This window comes from Manis pentadactyla, chromosome 2 (assembly GCF_030020395.1).
Source record: "Manis pentadactyla isolate mManPen7 chromosome 2, mManPen7.hap1, whole genome shotgun sequence".
In the NCBI taxonomy this organism is placed as follows: domain Eukaryota; kingdom Metazoa; phylum Chordata; class Mammalia; order Pholidota; family Manidae; genus Manis; species Manis pentadactyla.
The window spans coordinates 10195770-10210224 of record NC_080020.1 but is presented as its reverse complement, the minus strand read 5'-3'; the positions used below and the strand labels follow the sequence as shown (position 1 = coordinate 10210224).

General features: G+C 35.4%; 1 protein-coding gene across 3 annotated transcripts in view; it reads left to right on the top strand.

Annotated features, from left to right (window-relative positions):
* The window catches only part of PAN3 (poly(A) specific ribonuclease subunit PAN3), a 139659-nt gene that overhangs the window by 106919 nt on the left and 18285 nt on the right, over positions 1 to 14455 (top strand). For all 3 annotated transcript variants that reach the window (XM_057490030.1, XM_036917346.2, XM_036917348.2), the window contains 5 exons: positions 1665 to 1830; positions 2952 to 3042; positions 7467 to 7606; positions 10055 to 10184; positions 10640 to 10704. In XM_057490030.1, the coding sequence (XP_057346013.1) occupies positions 1665 to 1830; positions 2952 to 3042; positions 7467 to 7606; positions 10055 to 10184; positions 10640 to 10704 (592 nt within the window). The remainder of the gene's footprint in view (positions 1 to 1664; positions 1831 to 2951; positions 3043 to 7466; positions 7607 to 10054; positions 10185 to 10639; positions 10705 to 14455) is intronic.

Sequence of the window (14455 nt, the reverse complement as noted above, 5' to 3'; positions counted from 1 at the left end):
TGTACATGGCAAGATGTTTAGCGGCCTCCCTGGTCTCTACCCACTGTATGCCAATAGTAACCCCCTCCCCCAGGTGTGACCCCAAAAATTTACAGACATTGCCAAACAGACTCTCTGGGGCAAAATCAACCCCTGCTGAGAACCACTGATTAATAGCACTCCTTTCTAGTTTTAAAAAAATAATTATTTTTGCTGTGACTGATGATTTGATACATTGTATATATTTTCACAGGAATCAGTCCTTTTTCTAATACTTGAAAGCAATATTTGAATGGTAGTAGCTTTCCTAAACATACCATACATACTTTAATTTATAACAACTTCTAATACAAGGCAATCAATTCTGTTTTCTCTACGTCAATATTAAAAAGAGAAGAAGAAAAAGGCCAATGTTTGTATAAACCTGGAGAGATATAGATGAGAAGTCTAATGTTGTTTTCTTACACTGCTTAATATTTTAACCAGCACAAACTAAAAAATTTCATATTACAAGAAATAGACTAATTTCAAAAATGGGAATAATCATCATACCATACCGTATAAAGTGATAAGTAAGTAGACAGAATCTGGCACCCAGTAAGTAAGCACTGGGTTTGCTATAAATACTCCCTTTCCTTATTACCACATCTGTTAAAAACCTTAAACTCCTCATAAATCATCTTTGATGTTGTGGCATTTATCACTAGAGCCATTTTTTTGAGTCCCTAGCACTGTTTCCAGATTGTATTTTCTTCAGTTCTTTCTAAATTGAGGGACAGCAGTTTTTAAATTTTGTATTTGCTTTTCCTTGGAAATTGTATGTCAAGCCATAACTACATAAATGCTATTTATCATCTCTACAATTAATCATTTAACTGTGTTGCTTTTATACCTGATTCCCAAAAAGTTTGTTGATAACATTACAAACACTTGGACTTTAAAAGGTCATATTTCCTGAAATCTGAATTAAATTTATATGGGTCCTTTTCTGTTCATTGAACAATTAACAGTGACTCAGAAAACAGTATTAAGAAACATTTACAAAAGTCAGTAGAATCAAAAGGATTACTTTTCATGGTAGACCAGATTATTTCTGTGTTTTACCAAGACACATAAAGGATATTCAGTTTTACATTTTTGTGAATTGGATATCGTCTTACCTAAGTGACATCACTGATGTAGAGGAGGCTGAGCAATATAAGCAGAATAAGAAACATTCAACATAAATGGTGGTAGAGACTTTAATTTCCTTCAAGCCACAGTATGAATAGTTCTCACATGCCTGAACAATAGTATAGTCTAGGATTATCCACATTTTAAGTAAAATAACAATCTCTACGGTTCCTGTCTTTAATCAGAATTGACATTTATTTAGTTCACAATTAAGCATACATTCTCACTTCAATTTTTGTTCATTCAGTAATTATAATGGTCAAAGAAAAGAGCAATTTAGTGAGAGCTCTGTTTACACTATGGTATAATCTCATAAATAGTAAATTTTAGGTTTGTCTCAAATGCTTACTAATAGACTAAATTTAGCTATACATATATAAATATATATATATTGACAAGTTGTATCATGAATAATTCATGACTTTTCTTTGCTAACTTTAGTTTGAATGTTTTAGTCTTCTAGTTGATTACTCAAAGGAAGATGTCATTTTTTAAATGTATTTGCTTTGCAGGTCACCTTGATGGCCCATTGCCCAGACAGCATGCTGGGTTATTGCCAGAATCTCTCATTTGGGCGTATATTGTCCAGTTGAGTTCTGCACTGCGAACAATTCATACGGCAGGTTTGGCTTGTCGAGTTATGGACCCAACGAAGATTCTGGTAACTGGCAAAACGAGGTACTAGCATTATGAGTTTTAGCTTCTTTATTGAGCATCTAACTTATGGCAGCTTAGTAAACAAAGCCTGATGATTTGTTTTAATTCTGCCCTTTCATATGTCCCATCCAGAAGAACTGCTGTGACTTTGAGTCCATTTGTGAGTTTTTTAAAAAAATGTTGAATTCTTAATAAAATGCCTGGTTACTAACTAAGAATCTTGTAAGGGCTTGGGAGGGATTTTGGTTTAGGGTTGGGGGGGATATAGAAGTAGTGTCAATATAACTTTTGTGTGGTACAACTGTGGTCTCAGATCTTAGCAGGAATCAGAATCCCCTGGAGGGTTTATTAAGCAGATTGCTTGGGCTCCATCCCTAGATTTCTCAATCAATAAATTTGGAATGGGGCCTGAAAATGTGCATTTCTAGCAAGTTCCTGGGTCATGCCGTTGCTTCTGATTGGATCCCCTGGTTTGAGAACCACTGATAGAGAGTTAAGTAATACAGACCTTGACTCAGCAGTTTTATTTGAGTTGCTGTAATTTTGAGAATAGTCCTGGGCCAGCATAGCATTAAGAGCTCAAGGACTAGTACCAGGTTACCTGGGTTCATATCCTGGTTCTGTTAGTGACTATGTAGATGACCCTGAACAAGCTACTTAACATGTGTTCAACAACTTTATGAGACAGGTGCTATAATCTCTGTTTTTTACGTCTCTTAAGATTATGGAGAGAGTTGAATGAGTTAGTATATGTAAAATGTGTTGAATGGTGTCTAGTACTTCTTCAACAAATGTTAGGAAGCAACTAGTTCTCTTTTTGTGAATAATTAATAAAGCAGCAGCTTGATATGGGAAAAGGGCACTGGCTGTGTAGTCAAAAGATGTGAGTTGATAGTCCTGGCATTATCAGTTACTGACTCTTATACAACTCTAGGTTTATCACTTCGATATCTCTAAGTCTTAATATCCCCATCTCTAAAATGGTGGTTGACAGAGGTTACATGGGGCTCAGGCAGGAGGTTAGACTAGATAATATTCTGAGATCCTTCCTAATATTACAAGAAATGCTAAATTTCCACTGGTATATAGTAAAAAAAAAATCTAATTCTAATTATTTTCTTTAAATTTGCTGGTTTTTAAAGGTTACGAGTAAATTGTGTTGGAGTTTTTGATGTCTTAACATTTGATAACAGTCAGAATAATAATCCATTGGCTTTAATGACTCAATACCAGGTGAGTAAGAATTAACATGGAAACTTAATAACTTGATAACTTAATAATAAGGCTTAATTTTTTTAAAGTCAAATTGTGTTCATTTTAAAGTATTTCAGGGTTTTAAGTCTCGATTTCAGTTTATTGTGGGTGTGGTCTCCATGCAAACTTTGAACGTGTACTTCTTAATCACTGATATATTTAGTCTTTTTTTAAGTTGGAATATGCAGAGTTACTGACATTGTCAGAGTCACTAGTTGTTCAAGTGAAAAGTAGTTGTGTGATTAGGAAGTTTGTCCTCAGCATAGATTAAAATAGATTAATTAGGTGAATGAATTATATTAAATGACGTTTTCCTTTTTTCTACTTACTTTAACGTGTTAAAAGTATACCTATTGTTTTTGCTTTTAGAACAGTTGGTCCACTACCTATCTGATAATTTTAGAAATATTTTCAAAGGATTTTGTGGTATTGCCATTTTTTAAGTAATATTTTTCTTTTGCTAAATCAAAGCCTATCACTCAGTTCTTGTACAGTATCAGAATTTGGCTATATAGTCTCATGTCATAATGATAGTGTAGATTTAGGCCCCATTATTTTATTTCTTACTCCTTGATTAACATAAGGTACAGGAGACTAAGTGCATATCTCTGCAAGGAGCATTAAATATATAGTTGCTTTTGCCTTGATTGCTCTGTGCAAGTAACATGGCTTTTTAAATATTTCATATCATTCAGTTGTATTATAATGCTTCCCATTTTTTTGGAGGATATTCAACTATGATTTTAAAACTTTTTGCGTTAGTTTTCAGTATTTCTGAACATTTAGTAACTTTCAGAGATTTGATAAATGGCAGAAATCTCACATGGAGAAACATGGAAAAGAATACCCTACCTTTCCATTGCCCTTCTCATTTCAACTTCTTTGTTTAAATCTTTGAAAGATTTTAGGCCACTTTGTTATTGTAAAACAACTTTCAGAACAGAAAGGAGAGAGGAGTCTAAGCAGCAGGTAGTATCCCTGTGCGTGGGTAGTTGTCTTCCTTTGCTCCTGAAACACAAGGCGGTGCAGTCCCTGGGATGGAGAGCCACTCTTCACGTGCACTCGCATGCACGCTGCCCATCTTCCTTCCCCTCCGCCTGGGCCCATCCAACTGTAGGAGCAGCCAAGCTGTCCTGGTTGGTAGCACCATCTAGTGGGCATGGTGTGGGGGTCAAAACTACTTTCTCTCTCCAGCTGCTTGCTTCTGCCTGAGGGGATTTGCGCCCTCTTTCTTTAGTGTGTTGGTTCTTCGCTTTCCTTATTTTCAATGTTATACTTGGTGCCTAATTGGCCCTGAACATTTTTCCTCATGATCTTTGTGTTTCCAAAATTGACCGAATATCGAGTGTTAAGATACTAGTGATATTCATATATCCAGGAAAATAATATTAAATTTTTGAAGAGAAATTAAGCATTATTTAGAACCAGTGCCATCAACCTCAATTTTATGTATCTGGAAACCCTATATCCCCATTGAAAAACAGAAGACCTTAAATTTGGTTTTCACAGTCTTACAATATCTCCTCATTCTCTATTCTGAATAGAGTTCTTTTTAAAATAATTACTGGTGTAAATGAGTCTAGTTAGCTTTTGTTTTTCTGTATCATTATTATTAGCAGTATTATTTTCCATTTTTTCTTTGCAAATATACATTATTTCAGTTATGTTATGGATTGTGTAGTTACCCTGAAAAATAACTCTTCATAAGAAAAAATAATCCCAAAGTTCCAAACAACTAATTTTAAGTAAGCATTTGGGGCAACTGGTTGGTACGTTAGGAACTACCTTCATTCCTAAACTCAGGCTAATTTCCACCATCTGTCACCTTCCCTTTATTGTAGTAAAAGATATATCAGATTTTCTTTTCTTCCTTTTTTTTTTTTGGAGGGGTGGGTATAAAATGTATGGAAGATTTTTCATATAGTTTATAATAAGATAAGAAGAGAATTAGAGGTAGTCCCAAATGGGGGAATTGTGATTTTTACAGAGACAAAGGTACATGAGAAAGGAGTGTGTTGTTTCTTGTAATCTATTTTTCATAGTTTGTTTCAGACACGTGAATAGAGACTGACTTTCAGTAAAATGGACATAAGTAGAGCCATAGATAGAGAAAAATCAAGAAATCAAAAATCAGGAAGAAACTGAAAATGAGTTGGGGGGAAAATCTCCAGAATTCAACATATGGGGGGGAAAACCAGATGGAGTAAATAAGAAGCAAAATAACAAATGAAAAATTACTTAGCTGGGAAATAAGGAAAGGAGAGTTACTGAGTTTTTATAATGTTAAACTCTCTTAATTAAGCAGGACTTCATTAATCTCTTTAATTAAGAAAAATATCAGTTCTAACTTAACCTAAATTATGTGACATGTATACTTTACTTCTGAAAATGAGTATTCCCACCTTAAGTCAGCTTTAGAAAGGTGGTGGGATGTACTCAAAATTAGATGTTCTTATTTTTTAAACTCATCCAGTCCTTTGGCTATCTTGTACTTCTGTTTTCTTATAATAGTGAGTCATGGAATGTTCTAAGTGGGAGGCTTAGATAATGGCATTTATTCAGGATGGAGCTCAACTGAAAAGTTTACTGCTTTAAGGGTTGGGATGCTGAGTGTTTGTACATGCTGCTCAAATACTGATAAATAATAACAGCCTTCAGTTTGATATGCTGATGACATTGGATTGAAACACTTGTAAAAATTTACATTTAGCATTTATATACACTGATTTCTCTTGACCAACATTTGATTTCATTCCTCTAACTTGGACTATTTCACTTGATCCTGAGAATGACTGAAGGGAATCCTCGAGTTCGTTCATGGCAGTGCCTGCAGAAAACAGTCAGCGGCAGCAGGACTAGAGGCTCCCTGCCTCCTGCCGTTCGGGGCTCCTCACTCTGTACTACTAGTCAAGTGCTTTAAAAAGTTCTTTGACATGAATCCTTGACATGCCTTGTCCTGATAGATTCAGTTTATTTATCTAACCAGTTTTTCCACTGACTGCAGGATCTCATGTTCAAAGTGTCAGATTCTCAAATGCTAGGTTTGGGTAAATTCTTAAATTTGAACTTTTTAATGTTATTTTTAGTAATAGAGTTTGGCCTTCTCTTATTCTTTATTATTGGGATAGAATGTTGTTAAGGATAGCTATACAGTGCTAAAGTTTCTCTAGTGACTGCCTCAAAATATTCAGCCAATTTTGCGAGTATACCATTTTTAAACATTCCACAAAACAAGTGATTCTGAACCCTTGCTGCATATCAGAATCTCTTGTAGAATATTTAAAAATATCAACACCTAGATCTTACCCAAGACTATGAACACCAGAATTGGAATGAAGGGATGGCCACTGGATGGTTTGTTTGTTTTTTAAGCTCTTTGGGGCATTTTAATGTATCTAGGTTTGAATATTTCTTATGCTAAACCAGTGTTTAGTAAATGAACATATATCCAGTAATTCAGATGAGATCTCAGATTTTGAAAATTTGCAGAAGCTTTCTGTAGAAATTACTTCAGATGATTTCATTTAACTCTGAGTTATTCCATTCTTCTAGGCATATGATTATTTATGATTATTAATAGTTACCTGCCAACCAGGGCCACTGGGGTGACCATGCTGTTTCTTGGAGTTACAATAGGTAATAGAAGAGTTTGCCTCAATTCAGCCATCTGTCTTTTGAGAATCATTTTAGAAGGAAAGCCTCAGAGTAGTAAATCTTCAAAAAAAGGAAACCCGGTGGTTACAGAGCTCAAAGATCTGTTTATAGTGTGAGTAAAAATTGTCTATTTGGAAACAAAAATGGGATGGTATTGTGGTTTGCTCCATTTTCCAGTGTTCTAGAGAACATAACTCCGAAATGAGGTAGTGCTGATACTGTGTTTGGAATAATGGGATAAGTTTTCTTCAGATAATTCTTTGAACTCCCGCTGTATTTGGAGCATCATGGAAAGTAAGAAAAGTAAATATAAGTTGTAATGATCATAGTAAAAGTAAAGCAAGTGTACAGCAACAGCCTTAAATTTCTTGTAATAGTAAGTATATCAGCTGTATTTACATGAAAAAAATTTTTTTTAATTAAAGAAGCAATTCTGTAGTTGCCATGTGAATTACTTAGAGTAATGTTACCTAAAGAATAACCCTAGAACTACCTTCATCAGATTTACCTGGGCACTTAAAAAATGTTGGGCCTGTTTGTTCCCAGCCTTACTGAAGGAGAATCTCTGGTGGAGAGGTTCCAAAATTGCCTTAACAAGCTCTCAGGTGATTCTGATGAGCACCAACATTTGAGAACCCTGTGCTGAATTCTGCAGCTCCTTTGGGAAGGTGCTTTTTCCATGCAGGCAGTAGTGTCAGTGTATTCGATTTGTACAAAAATTAAAAGTTATATTTATTCTTTCATGTCAGCAAGCAGATCTGATATCATTAGGAAAAGTTGTGTTGGCTTTGGCTTGCAACTCTTTGGCAGGAATTCAGCGAGAGAATTTACAGAAAGCCATGGAACTGGTGACAATCAACTACTCCTCTGACCTGAAGAATCTGATTTTGTGAGTTTTCACATACGATTAAATGTATATAATGAAGACTGAGCTTTTGATAAGGGCCTTTTAACAGTGATTATTTTAGTTCCTACTATTTAAAATCAGGCAAGACACAAACAACTTACAAATATAAAATTTTTATTGCTAACTATATATTTCTTGAAATAAATTCATAGACCTGTGTGTTTAAATTAGTTATTGATGTTTTAAATGTTTGGCCAATGGGAATTCTCTAAAGCTGCATTGGTGTCTGCTAGCTACATACAACTTTTTAAGTTTAAATTCATTAAAATTAAAAATTTAGCTATTCAGTTGCACTAACAACATTTTGAGAGCTCGGAAGCCACTTATAGCTTCTGGCTAGTATATTGGACAAAGAACATTTCCATCATCTCAGAAAGTTCTGTTACACAGTGCTGCTCTAGAGAGTGACCATTATATTTGTGAAAGCTAACGTAAGTAAACCTCACATTCAATCCAGTTATATACTCTGTGACCAAAATACCCGATCTAGAAAGCATGTATGTAAAAGTTCCTATGCTTCTACTCTACTATCTGGAGACTCCAGAGAATCCTTGAGTGTAAGTTTGATAAGAGAAATCCACTGTGAACTGCTGTCACCACAGGAAGATACATCTAATATTGGGGAATTCCGGAGGGTGGAGAGCCATGTACTTACTAAAATTACAAGGTATTGTAGAGGACATGTGCTAGGAAGACTCTTGAAGCTTTTCCTATTATGTTGTAGAAGCAGTTAGAGCTTATTGATCCTTTTCAGTCTCTTTTGGCTTCCAGCTGTTGCTTCTGATCTTTCTGTGTAGCCCTGGATGATTCAGTTCCTTTGTGGACTAGCCCCGGGGTGTGGAAGTGAGGGGTGGAGGGTGGGGCTGCCTACCTGTGCTTTGTTACGTTGGCATCAGCGTCCTGCTTGTGACAGAGCACTGGAAACCAGTTGCCTGGTTCTTACTAATAATCAAATAAGATGATTTCTCTATTAAGAGAAAATATTTGTTTATACTGTATTATCACAACTGTGATCCCTAGCCTTAGTTAGGAACACCTAGGATGTTTCAAATACTTTCAAGTTATAATTTCCAAGTTTTCCTTTATAAAAAATAAGAATTGAGGTTAAGAATGTAACAAAATTGGCTATACATTAATAATTACTGAAATCAGATGGTAGTACATGGCAACTCATAATACTATTCTCTGTACTTATATAAATGTTTGAAGTTTTCCTTAATAAAAAGTGAATAAACAAAAAAGTCATACTTTGACACTAACCAATAATTGGAAATTTATAGGGCAATAAATCATGTATCAGGCACTTTTGAACTTATGGATGCAAATTAAGTCACTTAATTCTCCCAATAACCCTGCATATTAGGTTCCATTATTAACTCCATTTTTGAGATGATAAGACTTAGGCATAGAGAGGTAACTTGCTGAAGTTGCATAGCTTGTAATAACTTTGAGCAAGAGTAGGTATAAATATGTCAGTAATTTTGGATGTATAGCTAAGATATAGATTATTCACATAAGTATAACCATTCATTTGTTCAACAAAAGAATGCCTCCTATATGCCGGATGCTGAAGATACTTTGAACAAAAACAAACAAAATTCTCTATCTTCTGGAGCTTCCACCCTAAATGTGGAGGGGCTAATAAATATGTAAACAAGTAAGATGTTTGCAGATAGTGATAAGTCCTATGAAGAAAATAGGATAGAATTATAAGCAGAGTCAGAGTGGGATGCTGCTTTACTGAGCATGAACAGGAATGGGTTACCTATCAGAATAGGCAATAATAGGTGATTGATAACCATTGTGTTCTAGTAGGTAGCCCTTGGAAACATGTAATATTTTTCTGCCTTAGTTATAGTAATAAAAGAAATTGAATTGATCTCTTCTGATGTCTGTTAGAGCATGAAGATTTCTCGGAAATAAATATGCCACGGCAGCTGTTAAATAAAGTCACAGAGCAGAGGACATCCTCCTAAAGAGCCGAGGCTTGTTTGATATATCCAAATGGAACACACAGTTTTAACCTCAAAATTTATTTTGAAGAGCAATAGAAAAATCTCCCCACCTACAACCCTTTATTTCACCCCTCCAAAAGTGACTGTAGCAATCTTACCATCTCCCATTATTGTAAAGAACTGTTTGAGAATGGAAATGATGAATGTAACCCTGTTCAACACTCCTTTCTTATTTTCATAATAGTATAAGTATAGAGAAAGAGACATGTTTATAATTTTTTTCACTGGCTCTTAAACTTTCCAGAGAAAAGAAATACAATTGTTAAGCTTTAAAAGTGAGCTTGACTTGCATGAAAAAGTGTTTTCAAAATTGAATACACAAACATGAAGGTCACAGCAATAAGTGTGCTTGTGGCTTATGTCGTTTTTAAATTGCATGTTTGGCATTCAAGTGATTCTTCTTTACTTTGGTTAGGTACTTGTTGACTGACCAAAACAGGATGCGGAGTGTAAATGACATCATGCCCATGATTGGTGCTCGATTTTATACTCAGTTGGACGCTGCTCAAATGAGAAATGATGTCATAGAAGAAGATCTTGCAAAGGTACAATGTAGTAAGAGTATACATATACTTGCATCTATGTATATAAATAAATATAAAACAGTAATAATTATGCTGAATATAGTATATAATTGGTTAAGATTGTTTGCAGATATTTTTGTCCAAACTTAATGTTAAATATTTTAATTTCTTATGTCCTCTGGACATTTGTTTTCTTTCGGTTCTTGGCTTTGCTATAGTCACGTGACACAATATTGATTCCCCCCTGACCCCCATGTGAGTTACTTTACAGTTCTGAAAAATGGCTGCATAATCTTGAGTGTTACTATCGAATGAAACAGACGCGTTGTATTTAAAAGTATAACCAAAAGATGGGGATATTAGGATTTATTGTTTGAAAGTAGTATTGGTTCAGGATACCAGTTTTGTAAATTTTTGCTTTGATATTCAGTTATCTGGAAGATTAATATTCTCTCTCTTTTTAAAATGTTTTATAGGAGGTTCAAAATGGAAGACTGTTTAGGCTTCTAGCAAAATTGGGAACAATCAATGAGAGGCCGGAGTAAGGATTTACAGTATTTTACAATATGTTTGCAATCAAGGGCACTATTTTGCAGAACAAGAATGAGTATACCTTATTCTTTCTGTTTCTATTTGGAAAAAGAGAAAACTTGTCACATAAAGTGACAGTTTGTAAGTTAAAGTTAACCATATGTTCAAGAAGGAAGCAGAAGTTGATGTTTGTACCACATAACTGACAGGTAGACGGTATTGTTCCTATTGTGACTATAGTATAAGTCACATTTCAGGAGTGTTACCCCTGCTGATAAAGAGAAAAGATTGCCTGAAGGATTTTTTTTTTTTTTGGCCCACAGAATTCATGTTCACTTACCTTTCTTCAAAGTTAAAAGACTCAATTAGTATTTTCCCTAGTAATTTTTCTAAATGAAGAGAACATGACTACGTGTTGAGCCATTTTTTAAAACTTTTAACTGTTTCTTCTGGTATTTGTCTCTATTTAAAAATACATGCTTATAGTGCTATTTCTTGATTTTTTTTCGATATTTTATTCAGCTAATGACTTTGTCCTGGGGAAGATGAAGCTTTGTCTTTCATATCCCCTTCTTTCCCTTACTCAGACACAAACACACACACACATTTACATTCTGCCACTTAACCTATAATGTTTAGTTAAATCTTTATTCAGTATTGACATTATTATAACAAGGTGAATTATAACAAGCTCATAGCTGCACCACACAGCAAATCATGATGGTAGTTCCTTTTGTTTGTATTTTGTATTTTGATTTTCGTTTTGCTGGAGTTAATAATTGTGTTATATAGAAAACTAAGCAAATGAAAAAATTTACCACCAGTTCATTCCAAACTCTCTGCCAGAGTTATAAAACACCTTTCCATATGGTCAAAAATAGGTAATCTATCAGTTCCTTTTTTGTCTCCCTCTTAGAGAGATTGTCCCTGGAGCCTCTGTCCTTCTGTTCCTCTCTGGGCTGGTTGCGCTTTAAGCCTGCTCACACTCACCCTTTAGGACTGGAGCTTCCTTTCACTATTATCCTGGGAATTCTCATTGTTTATCCCTTTGTGTTGGATACCCTGTTTCTTGCTTTTTTTCCGTGGTTTATTCTTTTGATTTAATGGAACGCATCCTCCTGTAGCTTCCTGAGAAAGGTGAGTTTTTTGAGTCTTTCCAAGTCTAAAAATATCTTTATTCTACTTTTACACTTTACTGATGATATGATTGGGCATAAAATTCTAGATTGGCCTCAGAAAATTCTTTTATTAATTAAATCTTTAAATTATATATGAGCCAATTTTTTTTTTTTTTAAATAATTATTTTTTATTGAAGGGTAGTTGACACACAGTATTACATTACATGAGTTTCAAGTGTACAACACAGTGGTAGAACATTTATATACATAATTCTAGGTTCCAGCTATCACCCTACCAGGCTGTTACAATATCTTGACTATATTCCTTATGCTATACATTACATCCCGGTTACTAATTTATTTTACCATTGTAAGTCTGTCCTTTTTTTTTTTTTTTGTGAGGGCATCTCTCATATTTATTGATCAAATGGTTGTTAACGACAATAAAATTCTGTATAGGGGAGTCAATGCTCAATGCACAAACATTAATCCACCCCAAGCCTAATTTTCATCAGTCTCCAATCTTCTGAGGCATAACAAACAAGTTTTTACATGTAGAACAAATTCTTACATAATGAATAAGTTACATAGTGAACAGTACAAGGGCAGTCATCACAGAAACTTTCGGTTTTGCTCATGCATTATGAACTATAAACAGTCAGTTCAAATATGAATACTCATTTGGTTTTTATACTTGATTTATATGTGGATACCACATTTCTCTCTTTATTATTATTATTTTTAATAAAATGCTGAAGTGGTAGGTAGATACAAGATAAAGGTAGAAAACATAGTTTAGTGTTGTAAGAGAGCACATGTAGATGATCAGGTGTGTGCCTGTAGACTATGTGTTAATCCAAGCTAGACCAGGGCAATAAAACATCCACGTATGCAGAAGATTTCTCTCAGAATGGGGGGGTGAGGTTCTAAGCCTCACCTCTGTTGATCCCCAATTTCTCACCTGATGGCCCCCCTGCGACTGTGCCTGTCTTAGGTTGTTCCTCCCTTGAGGAATCTTACCCGTCTCTGGCTAACCAGTCATCTTCCGGGGCCATACAGGGAAATGTGAAGTTGGTAAGTGAGAGAGAAGCCTTATTGTTTGAAAAAGTTAGCTTTTTACTTCTTTGCATATTTATGCCCTGTGGCTTCTATGCCCAGCATTTGTCTTGAGGTATCTTTACCACTTGGAAGAATTATGATACTCGGTAAATTTGATATGAGGCACGAATTCTATTTAAGGGTTGTAATTAGGAAGGAAGAAGAAAAGCTATAGAAGTAGCAGGCGGAAGAAAACATGGGAAGATTGATTATTTCTTTGATATATCTTCTTGTAGAGTAACTTCAGCATGTATAGGTTTTAAGCTACTACTTAAATTGCACACACACATTAACATAATAGGAGTATAGTTACATAACCAAAGCATATCTGTAATTACCAGCCATCTGCAGTGAAACCAAGAAAACCAGTTAGGCACCTTAGGCATTTGTGAAAACTTATCTATGATATGGTGGATATTGTCCAACTGAACTTGAACAGTCTGAGAGAAATCAGACAAATTTAAACAACCCATTCCTGGGGACTGTTCACATCCCTTATGTTCTTTTAACAGTAAATAGTCTGTAGTTGTAAGATTTTGGAGCGCTACAATTTGCACTTCTCCTAATTCTTGATTGAGTTCCAACAGTATAGATCCAGTCAAATTTGTTGTTTTACTGTATGCACAGGCCAGCTTAGATATCTCCTTCCTCATTCCCATGGCAAGTCCAGGAACTGGTGGGATGAGTGCATCTACAGCTGTAGCAGTGCGTGGATCTTTGTTGGGGTTTTTTGATGATCATCTTCTGGCATGAGTCTTCCAGAGAGTGCAGATGTTGGAAGTTCTTTTTCATATAGTATCTTAGTTCATTTTCGGGGTAGCCCAATTAGGCTTTGATCCTCTGTATAAACACAAACAGACCCTTTGCCTACACTTTTATATGCCCTTTATACCCTTGTGTAGAACTCGTTGGAGGTTACCACACAGGAACTGCCCTTTTTTTTTTTTTTTTTTTTTGCTATCACTAATCTACACTTACATGACGAATATTATGTTTACTAGGCTCTCCCCTATACCAGGTCTCCCCTGTAAACCCCTTTACAGTCACTGTCCATCAGCATAGCAAAATGTTGTAGAATCACTACTTGCCTTCTCTGTGTTGTACAGCCCTCCCCTTTCTCCCACCCCGCTATGGATGCTAATCTTAATACCCCCCTACTTCTCCCCCCCTTATCCCTCCCTACCCACCCATCCTCCCCAGTCCCTTTCCCTTTGGTACCTGTTAGTCCATTCTTGAGTTCTGTGATTCTGCTGCTGTTTTGTTCCTTCAGTTTTTCCTTTGTTCTTATATTCCACAGATGAGTGAAATCATTTGGTATTTCTCTTTCTCTGCTTGGCTTGTTTCACTGAGCAAAATACCCTCCAGCTCCATCCATGTTGCTGCAAATGGTTGGATTTGCCCTTTTCTTATGGCTGAGTAGTATTCCATTGTGTATATGTACCACATCTTCTTTATCCATTCATCTATTGATGGACATTTAGGTTGCTTCCAATTCTTGGCTATTGTAAATAGTGCTGCGATAAACATAGGGGTGCACTGATCTT